Source organism: Protopterus annectens, chromosome 5.part0 (genome assembly GCF_019279795.1).
Source record: "Protopterus annectens isolate FY-2018-M chromosome 5.part0, PAN1.0, whole genome shotgun sequence".
NCBI lineage: Eukaryota > Metazoa > Chordata > Ceratodontiformes > Protopteridae > Protopterus > Protopterus annectens.
In genome coordinates, this window is record NC_056735.1 from 1,423,185,240 (window position 1) to 1,423,203,900 (window position 18,661).

At 44.1% G+C, this 18,661-nt stretch overlaps 1 protein-coding gene across 1 annotated transcript in view; it reads right to left on the reverse strand.

Moving 5' to 3' along the window:
* Positions 1–18,661, reverse strand: part of TM9SF2 (transmembrane 9 superfamily member 2) — a 1,342,976-nt gene that overhangs the window by 722,716 nt on the left and 601,599 nt on the right. Inside the window, exon 13 of the mRNA XM_044071229.1 lies at positions 4,720–4,879. Coding sequence (XP_043927164.1) covers positions 4,720–4,879 — 160 coding nt within the window. The remainder of the gene's footprint in view (positions 1–4,719; positions 4,880–18,661) is intronic.

Sequence of the window (18,661 nt, forward strand, 5' to 3'; positions counted from 1 at the left end):
TTTGTCAGCATAAGATTTTCTAGTACTAGGCCTTCTGGCTTCCAAAATGACATCCATCACAGCTTTACTGAGAGGTGTTTGTATGACTACATGATTAGCCATGCTGCCAGGTTCAGAGTCTGTAGTTGGTTGTGCAGGATCTGATTGTTTTGCTGGGACAGTAGTTGCGGTGTTTGAGGCAAGGTCCAAGCTGGGTATTGAGCCAAGTTCCTTAGGATTGGGTACTAGTGTTGGTGGGGCCAGTCCGGGGCAATTAATATCATCTTTAGCTTCTCTGGTCTGACTTTTAGGAGGACCTTGGGAAGAAGAGGCAGAGGAGGAAAGGAGTAAACTGAAAGGTTTTTCCAACTGAAGGATAGGGCGTCCACTTTCCATGCTTGTCTGTGATAAGTCCTTGTGCAGAAAATTTTCAATGGATAATTTTGAGGACAGGCAACTAGATCTATGTCTGGGCTCCCCCATTTCTCTTATGCTGAAGACACGTGGATTTAGTTTCCACTCGTGAGGATCCATAAGGTTTTTGCTTAAGTCGTCTGCCAGAGTGTTTTGTTTTCCTGACAGGAATTGAGCTTGAAGATGTACTTGGTAGGTCATAGCCGTGTCCCACAGCACCATGGCTAATCTGCAAAGGGGGTATGAGTGTGTGCCCCCTTGCCTGTTTGTATACCACATGACTGTGGTGTTGTCCGTCTATCAGTAGTTGTCCTGGATGAAGTAAGTCCTTGAAGGCTGTTAGGGCATTTTGAACAGCTAGCAACTCTTTCTGGTTGATATGTAGATGCATTTGTTTTGGTGTCCATAAGACCTGAATGCATCTTCCTGCCATGTGTGCCCCCAGGCATAATCTGAGGAGTCTGTTAAGGTTTGGCTGGCAGGGGGTAGAGTGAAGGGCAGTCCCATGTTTTGGTGACATGCCTTTGCCCACCATAGAAACTCCAGTTGCAGGCAGGGAATGGGAGACATCATTGTTTCCAGACTGTTTGAATGTAGACTCCATAAACTTTTTAAGTACCACTGAAGTTTCCTCATATGCAGTCTTGCATATGGAATTAGTAGGATGCAGGATACCATGAAGCCCAGAGCCTGCAGAATTTGCCTTGCAGAAGACTGGGTTTTTGTTGCCATCAGTTTGAAGTAAGCAGTCAGTTGCCTTTGTTTGTCTGGCGTGAGGTAAGTTATCTGGGCAGTTGTATCCAAGCTTGCATCTTTTGAGAGGGTACCAGTTGTGATTTCTTTTCATTTATTGTGTACCCTAAAGCATGTTAGAAGCCTTTTCACAAACGTCAGGTGTCGAAGAAGTGTGTCCTTTGTTCTCTGCTTGAATGACACAGTTGTCCAAGTAAGGATGCATTTGTATACTTTGTCTGCAAAATGCAATTACTGGTGCCAGGCACTTTGTAAAGACCCTTGGCACAGTAGATAAGCCAAAGGGCAGTGCAGAGAATTGGTAATGCATTAAGCCAGCCTTGAATCTGAGGTATCTTTTCCACGATTGTCTTATTGGGACATGCAGGTATGCCTCTTTTAGGTCTAAACTCACCAGCCAAGCATTCTTGCCCAGCATGGGCAGAAGCTGTTTCAAAGTCAGCATTTTGAATTTTGGAATGTCCAGGTATGTGTTCAAAAAAGATCAAGCCAGTACTGGGCGCCAGGCCTTGTCCTTTCTGGGTACCAAGAACAGAAGAGTAAAAACCTTGTCCTTTTTCCTATTCTGGTACTGTCTGAATGGCCCCCATATCCATGAGGGACGTAACCTGTTTCTGTGCCTCTGCCCAATGATTTTTTGGCAGATCTGGCCAACCATTTGCCATTGTCAGAGTGTGGAAATGGAATCTGCATCCCTGTGATACCATGTTTAGTACCCACTTGTCCTGGGTTATTAACTGCCAATTTTGAGCAAAAAGTGCTAATTTTCCCCCTATGGGTGCTGCCAAAAGATAAGTGCTTGGTGTAGGCAGAGGGAAGTCATTGGGATTGCGTTCTGTAGGTTTGCGCTTTATCTCCTCCAGATTTGGAGGTGGAAGCGCTCCATTGCTTTGACCTGTATGAATCTTGTGCCTGGTATCTGGAACCCTTAGGGCATCTGGATTTGCCTCTGAGCTCTGTCTGACACAGGAAAGGACCAATTTTTTGTAGGCCAATGTCTACTGAATCTTGGTGGCTGCACTTGTAAGAAGTCTTTGACAGTTTGCATAGACTTCGCTTTGTTTTCCATTTTCTTTAAAACCTCTTCTGCCTTAATACCAAACAGAGAATCATACTGTAAAGGTGCATCTAGCAATTTAGCTTTAACATGATCAGGCAAATGTTCCTTTAACCAGGCATGCCTCCTAATCATAGATCCTGTAACTGTGGCCCTGCAGGAGGCCTCTTTAAGGAATCAAAACCACATTGCAAAGTATGCTTTCCAACTTGTTCAACAGCATGCAATAATTCCTGCAATTCTTTACTTTCTGCACATTCTGAAATCAACATAATTTAATGTTTCAGCAATCCCATAACATGTTGTTGGTAGTTAAGCATATGAAATTGACAGTTTAGGGCCCTGACAGCCAAGGTTGCAGATGTATAAACCTTTTTTTCCCCATCTGTCTAGTGCCCTTGAATCTCTGTCAGAGGGGGTAGGATTTTTTGCTGTTGAGGCCTTAACTCCCTTTGGACCCTGTGAAATAGTTTTAGGATCAGCAACAGGGTTTCTAAATAAAAATTTATGCGAGACAGGGACCCTGTAATATGTCTGGCTTACTGGGAGCCGGAGTTAGGGGGTCAAGCTTGACTCCAAAAACACATCATCCACAATGTCTAAAACAGGAGGAATGGCTAAAGGCTTGTGCTGAGGGAGAAGGAAATCCCTGAGCCTCTTTTGATTCTGAGAGGTCTTGACTCTCCCAGTGAAAATGCTCCCTCAAAGTATGCAACGTTTCTCCAAATGAATAATCCTCAGGAGGAGATGCAGATGGAATAGACTCTTCAGCATCAGAATCCACTAGGGAGGTATAGATAATTCCTGATCAGAAGGGGAAATAGAAGAAATAGAAACCGGATCTCAAAATTCATAATCAGTGTCTTGCCTAGGCCTCTTATCTGGAGGGGGATGGGTACCCCTGATCAAGGTAATAAGGTCTTCAGCCATTTTGATCATCTGTTTTTTAGGCACAGAGGCCTGTGCATGTGGCTCATGCATAGTTTTTTTAGTTTTGGAAGTTGCTTTTGCCTTTGGTTTTGCAGCTGTCGTCGGTTTGATATACAAATGTTGAGGTCTGAAAACACCCTCAGAAGCCTGTGCCTGCTCAGCCGCTCCGGACCCATCCGTGGGAGATACATCCGTCGGTCCAACACCTGGAGTATCTTGCGGCATGCCAGACTCCACATGGGTGTCGGCAGAGGCCTACAAATCAAAGATAGCGGGTATCAGGGGCTGCAAAAGCACCTCACTGAGTACGGGCGAACCGGCGACTGGCTTAGGAGAAGCTTAATCTGTTTTGGATCTCGACTGCCTTTCTCTGTCCTTTTCTTTGCATTTTTTTTATGTACCCCGGTAGTCGGATTGCTATCAGACGACATTTCTAGGTAGTTAAATCTGTTTCCAAAATACTTTGATGTAAAAATATACAGACGCTTAATAGTGCGTTGGTTAAATCTAGCACAAAACCGACAGCTAGGCACGTTGTGATCAGGGCCTAGGCAAGAAATACAGTATAAATGGACATCCTTATGAGGTATTTGCTTCCCACAAGTAATGCAATTAACTTTTTCTGACATCGGTAAAAAGCAAGAAAAAAAGTTTCCCCAACGGGGTACTTAGCTTTAGTGAAGACTTCGGTTCTGAAACTCAAACTCAAATATTTCAGTAGTCGGCCGACCGGCACTTGCGAAATGCTTCTGCTTCAAGTACCACGCGGCAAGAAAGACTAAAGAAAATGGCGTTGGCTGCATGTTTTATACCTCTGACGACCTGACGTCATGGAAGAGAAGACAGCAACCGACGCAGGACCCAAGACTTTGGAATTCAGGCCGACAGAGAGCAACCTGCCAGCAGATTACCCAAATGTAATGACTGCAACAGTGAAACACGAACATCTCTGCCTCACGTGGATGGAAAGCTTGTTCCAGAAAGGGGCTAGTCTCTGAGACATATACCCCTCCCTCCAATACTTCTTATTTATTTGCAGATGTGCAACAGGCCCATCAGAGCAGGATCAGAGGATGTTTTGTAGGCCAGGCATAGATCTCGTCTCCTGCAGACTGCTGAGGGGCGTACAGTTTGTTGCTTACTCCCTATTATTTTTGTGAAGAACCTCTGTGGACACTTCAGTTGCTGCACACTGAAATGCATACACATGCATACCTAGGGGAAATCAACAGAACTAGTCTTTAATGGGCACTGAAAAGAAAAGGGAATTGATTCTCTATGAACTTATGGAACCCAAACTTCCTGAAAAACAAAAAAGACCAAAGCTTAAAAAAGAAAGACATGCAGGACTAGTTCATCTCAATGGCACTGTACTTCTTCATGCACAGCGTTGTACATTATCATAGACATAAAAAAAAGAAATGCAACTCTCATACAGCTACACACAAATATGTATGAGCATCATGACATGCATAAGGATCGACTACTACAGGATAATTAAACTCTAGAAAGATAACTTCTTAAAATGTATCCACAAGTAAACCCTGATTTTAAACAATGTCATTAAACAATACTACTACACTTACATTTTTCTTGAAGCCAAAGTAAGCACCAATGAATGTGAGGGGAACTGAAATGCAGAACCACAGTGCCAAAATAGCTACCAAAGTGCCAAATGGAATTGCTGCTGAAGAACCTTCTCCCCAGAGAATGAGATTCATGACAAAGAAATCAGCAAATACAATTCTGAAAAAAAAAAATGGAGTGCATTTTGATTAAAAAGGAGTTTGATTCTAACAAGGATTCCAAAATAAAAACCTCCAGACACTGACAATATTGTATGGATGCATGTGTAAAAGTTAGATACAAGCCGTTTTATCTACAACATACATGCGTGTGCATACAGACACACACACACAAATAAATATAATCAAATACAGAGTTCGGTTTATTTTTAACGTATAACTGGTAACTGAAAACCAGAGCTTCATAATTTGCATTCAGAGGTTTTCAAAATCAGTGTAAGATTATGTTGAATGTATACTTATGTCTGAATGGATTTCATTTTGCCAGCTTGTACAGAGAGGAATTACATTATACTTTACAAAAAAAACTATATTTTGGTGTCCATTTGGAAACTGTAGTCAACGGATCTAGTTTCAATCACTTCTGAAAGCAATTTGTCTTCACTGAACTAAGAGAACTCGTCAATATTTCTCACATCTGTTTGCAACTTCATTCCTGTTCATTTACAAAATGTTCAGAATAAATATCCACCTCCCAGATAAATAAATCACAAAATACAGTTGTGTGAGTACATTCTCCACAACACCATATGATCACTCCTACAGGAATTCATACAATGAATAGAAAACAGGTTAAAGGTGGACATCACTCACAACCTGATCTTATTCAGTTGCAACATGTTCCTGTGGTCACATGGTTGCAATCTTATGCAGTGGCAGTTTTATAAAGTTTAGATTAGAGCATCAAGCCCTGCTAAAGAGTTTCAAAACATTGCAAATTAAACAAAAATTCAAAATGCATCAACCTCTAAAAAAAATATAAACAAGCAATGAAATAAAAAATACCCTCCCATCTCTAAACATACTACCTCAAAAGGTCATACATTCTTCTCCATTATTCTGAGTAACCCAACCTCAGATACTCTAATGTAACTTGTGTCAACATAGCTGACACAATGCAGTGTCAACATTACAAATCTACACTCAAAGATACACAATACTTATATGTTTTGACAAAAAAGACATGATAAACCGTAATGCTTCTCCACTAAACACAAGTGTTACAATACAAGAGTGATGGAAGGAAGGAATCTCCCCAGCAATAAAAATACTACTTTTCAAACATATACTGCACAACATGTGCTGTATAACAAATTTAATCACTTGTTCAAATTTATTCAGGTTTTTGACAACCAAGTACCATAGCAATAAAGCAATATGTTGTTGTTGGGTCTTTCAGCTTTTCCCAGTTAGGGGTTGCCACAGCGGAACTCTGGTCCGCTAATGACTGGCAGTGGATTTTTACGTGCAGAGTTGCCAGCCCTGAAGCACAACCTTCAACGAAGGCACGCCCATTCACGCACGTCTCCACAGAGTAGATGCTCTAGCTGAGAATCGAACAGGACGTCTTACTGTGAGGAGACAATGCTACCACAGCACCACCACCGCAGTATAGAAATAAAGCAATATAAAATACAAAAAAACAACATTAAGAGAAAAGACTGAGAGGTCTAATAAATGCACGCTGATCTACTTTACAAAGTTTATGAACATTATATAATAAGTTAATTAAAACTAACATAACTGAGTGAAAAGTAGTAAAAGATTAAATAAAAACAAGCTAAAATACACAAATTATAAAGATTAAAGGAAAGATGAAAAACATAGGTTTTAAAGAACCTTGTAAAACTGGATAACAAATTCCCTTAACCACTGGGGAAGGAAGTTCCACAGTTAAGACCAAATGGTAAAAAGGATGAATGCAAAAATATTTAAGACATGCCCCAAGAACCTCTAACAAATCCATGGAAGACTGACACAAAGGCCTTGTCACAATTTTTTTTCTTTTTTTTTCTTTTATTACCCTCTACTCCCTCCTTTTTTCACTAATACATCATACTCAAAAGTATTTCCCTTTGCTATCTTTATTACTTACTAGCCACCTGTTATTATCCCCTCTGACTACTTACCCTTACTTTCAATATAAGAATTAAGGTTTACCTTTTAATCTCAATCTAATAAAAAGTACAGTTTTGTACCTACCATAAATGTAGATGTTCGAGGATCCACATTGCTGCAGTCATAACCTATGGGTAGTCCGCTGTCCTCTGTCGGCCCGAATACCAAAGTGTTAGGCTGGCGTCGGTCATGGTCGCTCTGAGCTGACGTCAGTACGCAGTAGTACTTAAGCGCATGACCGACGCCATATCCTCAGTCTTTCTTGCCCCAGATGTCAGAAGGCCTAAAAGGGAAAGGCCAAAGCCAAAATAGAAATATCCAACCACCAACTTAAATAAAAGAATCATTATCCCAAAGAAACACAGCAACCCCAAACTATAGAGGGGAAGGAGGGAGGGAAAATTGGACTGCAGCAATGTGGATCCTTGAACATCTACATTTATGGTAGGTACAAAACGTACTATGTTCTTCGTCTCACATTGCTGCAGTCATAACCTATGGGTAGAATCCCAAAGCAAAGGTAAAGGGAGGCTGGCCAACTAAAAAGCATTAGGAGCTGCCAAAATGCCCTGTAAAACAGCAGCGGCAAACCCAGCCCTAGACTTAGAATAAAGAGGGAGATGGTAATGTTTGGTAAAGGTGTGCACTGAACTCCAGGTAGCTGCCTCCAAAATATCCTTAGTTGCTACCCCCCTTAAAAAAGCAGTAGATGTGGCGGTTGCTCTAGTGGAATGAGGTCTGATCCCCACAGGAACCTCCTTCCCATGATGAGAATAACAAAAAGCAATACAATGGCCAATCCACTTAGAAATAGTCTGCTTAGAAACAGCCTTCCCCTGTGAACCCAAAGCAAAAGAAATAAATAACTGTTGGGTCTTCCTGAATTCTTTAGTTCTGCTCAAATAGTAGCGTAACTGCCTGTGAATGTCCAGAGAATGCAAGATTTTTTTCCCCTTTATTCTGGGGATCAGCATAAAAAGTAGGCAAATGAATAGATTGGTTCAAGGCCACAGAAATAACTTTAGGCATAAAAGTAGGGCTGGTCCGCAGGGACACCCTATCCTTATGAAATATCAGGAAAGGTTCAACTGCCATGAGAGCCTGTAATTCAGATACTCTCCTAGCAGACGTAATGGCCAACAAAAAAGCATTCTTCCAGGACAAAAACTTCAACTCAGACGTAGCTGCAGGTTCAAAAGGAGGTAAAGTAAGCTTTTCCAACACAAAATTGAGATCCCAGGAAGGAGTAGGAGCTCTACGTGGGGGTCTTATGTTTTTTGCCCCTCTAAGAAATTGTTTAAACAAAGGGTGAGATTTAAGGAGGGTCACAATCATAGTGAGCAGAAATGGCTGCAGCATGAACTTTCACGGAGGAAAAAGACAAACCCTAATTCAGCAAGGTACTGTAGTGTAAAACTCAAATTAGGCACGGAGACATCAAAGCTCTTTGCTGTGCTCCAAAGAAAAAATCTCCTCCATTTATCAGCATAAACTTTTCTAGTACTAGGCCGTCTGGCTTCCAAAATGACATTCAAAACCTGCTGAGGAAGCTGAGACCCACCCTGGTCTAAAACAGAATACGCCAGGCTGTCAGATGCAGGGACTGCACCCTGACATTGAGAAAATGATTGCTTGCCTGAGACAACAGGTGTGGAATTTGTGGCAAAGGCCAAGGGGGCTCCTGTACTAAAACTCCTCAGCAGAGGATACCAGTGCTGACGAGGCCAATCTGGTGCTATTAGAATCATGCAAGGCTTGTCCTGCCTGACTTTTATGAGTACCTTGGAAAGGAGAGGCAGAGGAGGGAAAGCATAGACGTGAAGGTTGTTCCAACTGAAAGATAGAGCATTCACTTTCCAAGCTTTTGGGTGAAACATCTTTGTGCAGAATTTTGGCAGTTGGAAATTTAGTGGAGAAGCGAACATATCTATGTCTGGAGTTCCCCAAGCCACTGTCAACTGTTGGAATATGTGAGGATCTAATTTCCACTCGTGGGGATCCACAATTTGTCTGCTCAATACATCTGCTAAGGAGTTCTGTGCTCCTGGCAGAAACCGTGCTTGAAGAGTGATGTGCAAACTCAGAGCAGTCTCCCACAAAATCATAGCTCGTCTGCAAAGAGGGTAAGAATGGGTTCCCCCCTGCTTGTTGATGTACCACATGACTGTTGTGTTGTCTGTTTGAATCAACACCTGTCCTGGTTGAAGTAGATCCTTGAAAGCCATCAGGGCAAATTGGACTGCTAACATCTCCTTCATGTTGATATGCAGATGCAGTAGTCTGGGAGGCCACGTGTCTTGAATCCATTTCCCATTGAAGTGTGCTCCCCAAGCCAGGTCTGAGGCATCCATCGTTAAGATCTGACTCGCCTCTGGTCGGGTCACAGAGAGTCCCTTGTTTAGGTGACATTCCTGAGCCCACCACAAGAATTCCTTCTGGATGCACGGTATTATCTGAATGACAGTGTCTAAATCTTGGCAGTGTTGAGTCCATACATTTTTGAGATACCATTGTAGCTTCCTCATATGCAATTTGGCATTGGGAAGAACCAGAATGCAAGATGCCATGAACCCCAAGGCTTGAAGGACTGTCCTTGCAGTCAGCCTGGACATTACTGATAGTTGCTGGAAGTATAGGTGAAGATTTCTTTGTTTGTCCGGGGTCAAAAAAGCCATCTGAGAGGCTGTATTCAGTCTCACACCCAGAAAGCACATGTCCTGAGAGGGTACTAGACTGGACTTTGTTTCGTTCACAGAATACCCTAGGCACCTTAAAACTGTCATTACATACTGTAGATGTTGAAGTAACTTGTCTTTGTCTTGAGCAAGAATGAGGCAATCGTCCAGATAAGGATAAATTTGTATTCCTCTCAGTCTTAAGAAGGCTATCACGGGAGCCAGCACCTTTGTGAACACCTGGGCGCAGTAGATAAGCCAAAGGGCAATGCAGAGAACTGATAATGAAAAGTACCAGCCCGAAAACGCAGGAACCTCCTGCAGCTGGGCCTGATGGGAATGTGAAGATAAGCCTCTTTGAGGTCCAGAGTTACCATCCAGTGATCTTTGCCTAGCAGAGGCAGAAGTTGTTGTAAAGTTAACATCTTGAACTTTGGAATGTCTAGGTATGTGTTGAGAATGGACAAATCCAGAATTGGTCTCCAAGTATTTCCTTTCTTTGGCACAAGGAATAGGCGAGAATAAAACCCTAGGCCTACTTCTGACGGAGGTACCACCTGGATTGCCCCCATTTGCAGAAGCAAAGAAATCTGTTTGTGAGCCTCCAGCCTTTGCTGAGGAGGTACATCTGGCATGCCTTTGAAAGGAGGGAAGGTGTGAAAATAAAACTTGTAACCTAGATTTATAATGTCCAACACCCATTTGTCCTGGGTGACCAAAAGCCAGTTTTGTTTGAATAAGGCCAACTTTCCTCCTAGAGGAGCTGCCAGGCAGGAAGAATCTGGCAGCTGGAAACACAGGTCATTGGGTCTGTTTACGAAAAGGCTGACCACTGCCCTCACCAGAAGATTGTGCAGGGGAACTCCAAGTCCTAGGCCTGAAAGAACCCTGAGCGTGAGCTCTACCCCTACCACGTCTAGACCTGACCTTAGACTGAAAGTTGGAAGAAGGGTAAGACCATCCTTTTGCAGGCCAATTCCTGCTAAACTTAGGGGGCTGCACTTGCAAAGATTCCTTAACCGTCTGCATGGACTTAGCTTTGTCTTCCATCTTTTTCAAAACTGACTCCACAGGAGAACCAGAGAGAACCTCAGACTGAAGGGGGGCATCCAAAATTCGAGCTTTAACATGCTCTGACAAATTTTGATCCTTAAGCCAGGCATGCCTACGAATAACTGAACCAGTAGCAGCCACCCTGGAAGAAGCCTGAAGAGCATCGAAGCCACACTGCAGAGAATGCTTACCAACCTGATCTGAGGCATGAACTAAGTCCTGCAATTCCTTACACTCTATACCCTCAGCTAAAGCATCTACCTTAGATTTCAACTGACTTAACAGAAAGTTCTGATACTTCAGCATATGAAACTGGCAATTCAAAGCCCTCATAGCTAGCGTGGAGGAGGTATACACTTTTTTACCCCACCTATCCAAAGCTCTAGCATCTTTATCCAGAGGTACAGGATTCTTAACTACAGAAGCCCTGACACCCTTAGGTCCTTGAATAATGGTTTCCGGGTCAGCTCTAGGACTTTTATACAAATACTTATGAGCCTCTGGAACTCTGTAATACCTGTCTGGCTTGACAGGGGCTGGGGGTAAAGAATCAGGATTAAGGGAAGCTTCAGCAAAAACATCCTGAACATCTAAAACAGGGGGAATAGCCAAAGGCCTATGCTGTGGCAAAAACAAAAATTCCCTAAGCCTCTTACGGGAATCTGAGAAATCCTGACCTTCCCACTTGAAATGCTCCCTCATGGAGTGCAAGGTTTCAGAAAAGGAAAAATCCTCTGGAGGAGAAGCAGAAGGACAGGAATCCTCTGCCTCCGAATCAGAATAGGGAGGAAAATCCTGAATATCCTCAGCTGAAGACTCAGAGTAATCTGAGGAATGCTCCAAAACCTCTAAATCTGTCCCCATTCTAGGCCTCTTCTCTGGAGGGGGCATAGAACCCCTGATTAAAGTAATCAAATCCTCTGCCATTTTTAACATATGTTTTTTGGGAACAGAGCCCAAAGTACTTGGGCTGACGCCTGTACCAGAAAGACCAGGTCTAGCTTTAGCAGGGCCTTTAGAGACAGAAGTAGAAGGCCTAATCACCTTTTGTAAGGATGGCACCACAGAAACTTGAGGAGCCCCCTCGGCCTGACCTAACTCCTGAGAGGCCAAATCCTGCAATATTAAAGGTTCCCCCTGTGATTCAGCCGAGACCTCGGCTGGATCCACAGATTCAACCGTAGATTCCATAGAACCGGCGTCCGCAACGGACGACTCATCCTGCTTAGACTTTAAAGATTTATCCTTTCGCTTTTTTGCGGTAGCGGGCGTCGGATCCGACGGCATGTTGTAGTTACACCGCTTACCGAAAACAAGCCTAGCACAGTCTAGTCTGCGTTTAATGGTGCGCTTATTAAATCTAGCGCAAAAGCGACACCCGACTACGTCATGCTCAGGCCCCAAGCAAGGAATACAGAGAGAATGATAGTCCCTATGAGGTATCTGTTTCCCACAAGAAATACAATTATTAACTTTTTCTGACATCCGGATTAACTGAGGCAAGAAAAGACAAAAATATTCCCCAACGGGGTACTTAGCCCAACTGGTCTTCGGTCTGAAACTCGAAAAACGAAAATTTCAGGACGCCGAACGACACTTGCAAACGCTGCTTCTGCTTCGGACCACGTGGCAAGAAAGACTGAGGATATGGCGTCGGTCATGCGCTTAAGTACTACTGCGTACTGACGTCAGCTCAGAGCGACCATGACCGACGCCAGCCTAACACTTTGGTATTCGGGCCGACCGAGGACAGCGGACTACCCATAGGTTATGACTGCAGCAATGTGAGACGAAGAACATCAATACCTCACATCTCAGTACAAAGCACAAATCTACATTTGTGTTTCTGCTCCTTCACTTTCCCTAGCATGAAACGTGGAATATTTTGTACATAATTTTTATATTCTATGTAAAACTCTGTACTCAAGTTCCAGTTTACTTTAATGTTACTTATTTATTTTTAATTATGGCTGTAGAACTTTTCTCGCTGGACCTCTGCTGAAAACTGACACAATTAGGCCCGGTCAAATTTTGCTGGTAAACAATGTCAATAAACAAACAGTCTGACAGTTGGGCACCAAGAGCTCTGAGGTTGGGGGCACCCAGATCACGTAGGGCTAACTAAGCCAACTTTAAAAGTAATACATGACTAAATAGCTTAGCCAGTGCAGATTGCAGAATGGAATTAATATGAAAGTAAAAAAAAGGTACTTGAAAGTAACCCAGCTGTGGAATTCTGAAGCAGATGACAATAAATTTCACTGTTGGGCAGTAGTGGGTAAACGGAACTGCAGTAACAAAGTCATGAAGAGACTAAGATGTGCACCACCATCAATATGTCATAGAGGAATGAAGGCTCTTGAGAGAGAGATGATGACAGACATTTCAAAGCTGGAAAAAAAATTATTAACCGACAGCATTTAGTCCTCTTAGTGTTGGTCATTAAAGAAAACATTTAAATTTTTTCACCTTCTTCACAAATGAAAACTTATCACCACTGCAAATAGGAATGAGGGTTGGATCCCTTAAGAAGGGGTTAGTTACAGCAATACTCTTGGCAGTAAGTTGCAGGTCATTAGCAACCATGCAATTGTGAATGCTTTCCAAATACTCACCAAGTGAATCTACAGCAAGCAATGTGTCCTGAAGAAAAGACGGGTAAAGGTAAGAATCATCAGTACAACAATGGTACTCCAATCCCCTCTAAAGTGAGCTCTCCTTACGAAGCATGAACATGAACAGAGCTTAAAAAAAAGAACCACAGGGAGCCCCATATGCAACAGGTATGCTTGCTGCTGAATTTATTCCTGAAGTAATCCATGGGATATGTCCTGTAAGGTTGGAGGCAAACCATTCAAGAACAGTAACTGTGGCACCACAGTATGTTCTAAGCTGATCAAGAAGAATGTTGTGTTTAGTGTAAAAATACAGAGGAGATCATGAAGGACCAGAACAGTATCTCTCACCACTAGGAGATGATTCAACACCCAAGTGGGGGCTGCCTCAGTACAGAATCTTCTACAAAAACCAGATTCAAAAGGATAATGGACACAATATCGCCTCAATGCACCAAATTGTTAGCAAACATTTCCAACAGTCTTAACCAATAAAGGGGAAGCTCAAAAACAGAGTAGCAATTAGCCAAGTCACCTGGATTAAGATTATACTTATTCATCACTGGAATAACCAACAGCTCCTTCAATACTGTTGGAAATATGCAAGTATGTAATGAGCAGTTCCAATCAGGCATGGATCCAGACTGCAAATCACAGCTCACATAGCTGAAATCAGAAAAATCAAGTCCAAATAGTCAACCTCCCAAAACTTGCACCGTCCAAGCAGGAGGCTCTGTGCAAGGAAAGTAAGCCCATTTACAGCTTACTGCAGAAGACAATACAGTTTGCAATGAGGCCATCTTAGCTGCAAAGAACTGAGAAGTCAATTCACATTCATCAGATGAAATCCCTCTGTGTGAGTAAAAATGAGATGGATTGCCACCCAGAAAAGAGCATGGATAGTTTGGATACAAAGGATATCACTCGAGACAAACACTGCATTTCCTTTGGGAAATCTCTGCCTGACAAACAGCGTTCCTAAGCCTAAACCCGACATCAAACAGGCCTGTGAGTCTCTTGCTCAAGCCTTCACCTTTCTCAACTCAAGATGTGGAGTCAAGTCAAACCATTTTTCACATGGTTTCAGGTGTGAATTGGGGGCAGATGAGGAACAGCAAGTAATTTTTTAGTGAGAAAAGTACAGCTATAGTCTACGATAGTCATTTCACAGTGACCACACTTAATGGACACCGTAAGGAGCTAGAGAAAGACAGGGGCAAACAGATAAAGGATTACAGCATGCCATTCCCTGTAAATGACTAGCTCATGATCAGTGGGCTGTAACTTTTAGTTATGTACTTACCATAACTTCGGATGTATGGGATCCATCTTGCCTACATTCATAACTGATGGGTTCGGAGCCGATCCAACGGCTCCGACTCGGCCACTATACAATAGAACGAAGTCTCTAATTGGCTGGGCTACCCCTTATCCCAGAATGCACCACGCCTGCTTCCCCAGATCTTGTTTGTTCGCTTTCATACCTACATCCCAACACAGAAAACATAACAGCAACTGTAACAAACTAAAGTCCTTCAAGAGAAAGAACTCAGTAGAAGCAACGTTTCCTCTAAATCCAATGGGAAGGGGAAGGAGGTGCGTATGAATGTGGCGAGATGGATCCCATACATCCGGGTTATGGTAAGTACATAACTAAAAGATGTAATGGGATCCTATCTCTACATTCATAACTGATGGGACAGCATCCCTAGCACCTAACTCCCGGGTGGCTCATTGGAAAACACTCCTGAGAACTGTGGAACCAAAAGAAGCTCTACCTCGAGACAACACATCTATCTTGTAATGAGAAATGAAAGTGTGCGGAGAAGTCCAGGTAGCGGCCGCACAGATATCATCTATCGATAACTTGGAGTGGAATGCTACAGAAGTAGCCATCGCTCTGGTAGAATGAGCCTTGATTGGGAATGGTAGCTCTTTGCCCGACTGTGAATAAATGAAGGAGATGCAATCTTTAATCCATTTGGCTATGGTGGTTTTAGCCACCGGTTGATTAACCTATTTTCTGCAAAGGACACAAACAGCTGATCTGACTTTCGTGTCTGATTGGTCCTACTTAAGTAAAAACGCAGTTGTCTATGAACATCCAACTGATGGAAAATGTATTCTGCGTTATTGGAGAATTTGGGAAAAAACACAGGAAGCTCCAAGGATTGTTGAATGCATAAGGGGGATGCTATCTTGGGTAAGAAAGAGGGATTTAACTTGAGATACTCTGTCTTTGTGAAAAGGTCAAATAAGGAGAATTAGAACAGAGTGCTTGAAGCTCTGAGACCCGTTTGGCAGAGGTTATTGCCACCAAAAAGGCGGTTTTCCAAGATAGAAATTTCATATCACAAGTAGCTGCTGGTTCAAAAGGGCAGGCAGTTAAAGAAGCTAGAACCATATTCAGGTCCCAAGGAGGCACAGAATGGGCTATTGGGGGCCGAAGGAGCCACGCCCCTTTAAGGAAGGATTTGCAAAACCTGTTTGCCATTAAGGAAGGCTCAAAGGAGACATGAAAATTAGAGATAGCCGCCAGTTGGACTTTGATTGTGGAAACTGAAGAGCCCAAATAAACAAAGAAGCTAGGAATTCTAAAACCTGAGGTACTGGGGTGGTAAGGGGATCTATACCTCGTTGCTGGGCCCAAACAGCAAACCTCTTCCACTTGCTGGAATACAGTTTAGTAGTGGAAGGTTTGTGAGAAGAGGACAAAATGTGGATAACGTCTGGAGAAAGAGAGTTATCTCTGACAAAGGTTGGAAGTGCAGTAACCAGGCAGCCAACCTCAAGGACCTGAGGGATGGATGAGACTGACCCAACTGATGAGTTAACAGATCGGGCACCAGGTCCAGAAGCCATGGGCCCTCCACATATACCTCAGAAGGAAGGAAGGGGAACCAAACCTGACGAGGCCAGTGTGGAGCGATCAGAATCATGTCGCTTCCCAGATAAATCGCCTTCTGTCTCACCTTCGGGAGAAGGGGAACCGGAGGAAAGGCGTAAAGTACACCGGAGGGCCAACTGTGAGCTAGAGCATCCCTGGGAATCTGCCCCTGAGAGGGAGTCAGAGTAAAGAACTCCCTGCATTTTGCATTGTGAGGGCTGGCGAACAAGTCGCAACAAGGGAGGCCCCACTTGGCGAAAATGTTTGCAGCCACCCTGTCGTTGAGAGACCACTCGTGGGGCAACAGAAGGGTCCTGCTCAGCCTGTCTGCAATCACATTCGATTTCCCCGGAATGTGCGTTGCCACTAGGAAATGCTGGGTAGAAATCGCCCAATGCCACACCCTCATGGCCTCTCGGCAAAGAGGGTAGGACCTGGTTCTGCCTTGCTTGTTTATGTACCAGACTACCGACATGTTGTCGGATAGGATCGCAATGGTGCCCCGGGGAAGAACATGATGAAGTGCTTGCAACACCAGTAGCACCGCTCTCACTTCCAGATTATTGATATGTAAGTGTGCTTCGTGAGCCTGCCACGTACCTTGGACAGACCTGTCCAGATAATGCCCCCCCCCACCCTATCTGGGAGGCGTCCGTGGTCACCGTGGCGACAGGAGGCTGAAGGGCAAGGGTCGCCCCCGGTCCAGGTTGGACCGAAGCAGCCACCAACGTAGGTCCTGATGGCAAATTCCCCGTAATCCGGACCAAATGGTCCAAGGGGAGATCCTGAAAAGACCATTGAACCGACAGTAGCCATTGCAGCACCCGCATGTGCAGCCTGGCCAAGGGGACTAGAAGAATGGTCGAGGCCATCGTGCCCAATAACTGCAGAATCAAATCTGGCCTGAACTCGTGATCTGGGTAACAAGGTTTGAACCTGAGACTGCAGGACCTGAATCCTTTCTATCGGCAAAAATGCCCACATTTTTCTTGTGTCTAACTCTGCGCCTATAAAGGTAATACGCTGAGATGGCTGCAGCACAGATTTTTTCCAATTGAACGTGATTCCTAGTGAATGACCCAAACTGACTGTGGTCATAAGCGCCCGAATTAATAGATGCTTGGTGGTGGCAGTAAGGAGCCAGTCGTCTAGATAGGGAAACACTTGGAATCCTTGACTTCTCAAGTGAGCTGTCACTACTGCCAGGCACTTGGTGAACACCCTGGGGGCTGTGGTGAGACCAAAGGGCAGAGCTCGGAATTGGAAATGACTGGTTCCCAGGCGGAAGCGTAAGTAACTCCTGGACTCTTGACTTATCAGGATGTGATAGTAAGCATCCTTGAGATCTATGGAGCACATCCAGACATCCTTCTCCAATAACGGGAGAATGGACTGAAGGGTGACCATCCGGAATTTGGATTTCTTTACAAAGCGATTTAATGATTTGAGGTCCAAAATGGGCCTTAAGTCCCCTGTCTTTTTTGGCACCAAAAATAATCTTGAGTAAATTCCTGATCAGATCTGGTCTGTGGGGACAGGCTGGATGACTCCTTTTCTTAGCAGCTTTGAGACCTCGACCGCTGCTTGATCCCGCTTGACTGGGTGGCACATCCGGGATTTTCCTGATAGGAAGAGGGGGTTTTATGAAAGGGATGAAATAGCCTCCGGTTATGGTTTGGAGCACCCACTGATCCTTGGTGACAGATTGCCAAGCCTCTGGGTGTTCCGCAAAATGACCCCCGACTGGCTCCGGAGATGCGCAGTTGGGCCACGTCTCAGGGACGGGGAGCGTAGGATGGACCACAAAAGGAATCGCGGTCTCCAGAGTTACGGGGGCCTCGGCTGCCTCTGGGGCGACGTCTTCCTGAATTCCCCTCCCTCTGCCTCTAGAGGGGGGGATCACTCGGTGGAGTAGGGAAAAACCTTTGAGATTTCCTGAACCACATTTTCCCTCCTCTCTGGGCCTTGGGGTAAGGTCTAGAAGGAGTGGAAAAACGGGCCCCCACGGCAGTCAAGGTCTTGCCCTCCTGCTCGCACCGTCAGTGTGTCCTTCACCTTGGGTCCAAACAGGGAGGACCCATCAAAAAGGGCGTCGGTGAAGGAAGACTTAAAAGACCAAAAAGTAACCAAAAACACTACTTAGCTCCAGCCAAGTCGAAACCACGTCTAGCTTGAAAAGCGGCAAACGAGATCTGGGGAAGCAGGGGTTGTGCATTCTGGGATAAGGGGTAGCCCAGCCAATTAGAGACTTTGTTCTATTGTATAGTGGCTGAGTCGGAGCCGATGGATCGGCTCCGAACCCATCAGTTATGAATGTAGGCGAGATAGGATCCCATTACATCAGAGTCACATCCAATGAGAAATGACTAGGGTGGAGGTCAGACCAAGAGACTAGTTTTACATGCAAGAGAGACGTAAACACATCAGATTAAAATATCTAGCCTGGAGTACACCCAAAGTGTTGGGAAGCAGACGTCAGATCCTTTCAAACTGGGAAAGAAATCTTTTGCAAGGGACACTGACTGATCAAACATTGGAGGGCGATAAGAAAAGGCTGTGAACTCTTGCAGGAACACTGAGAAATTAATGGATAG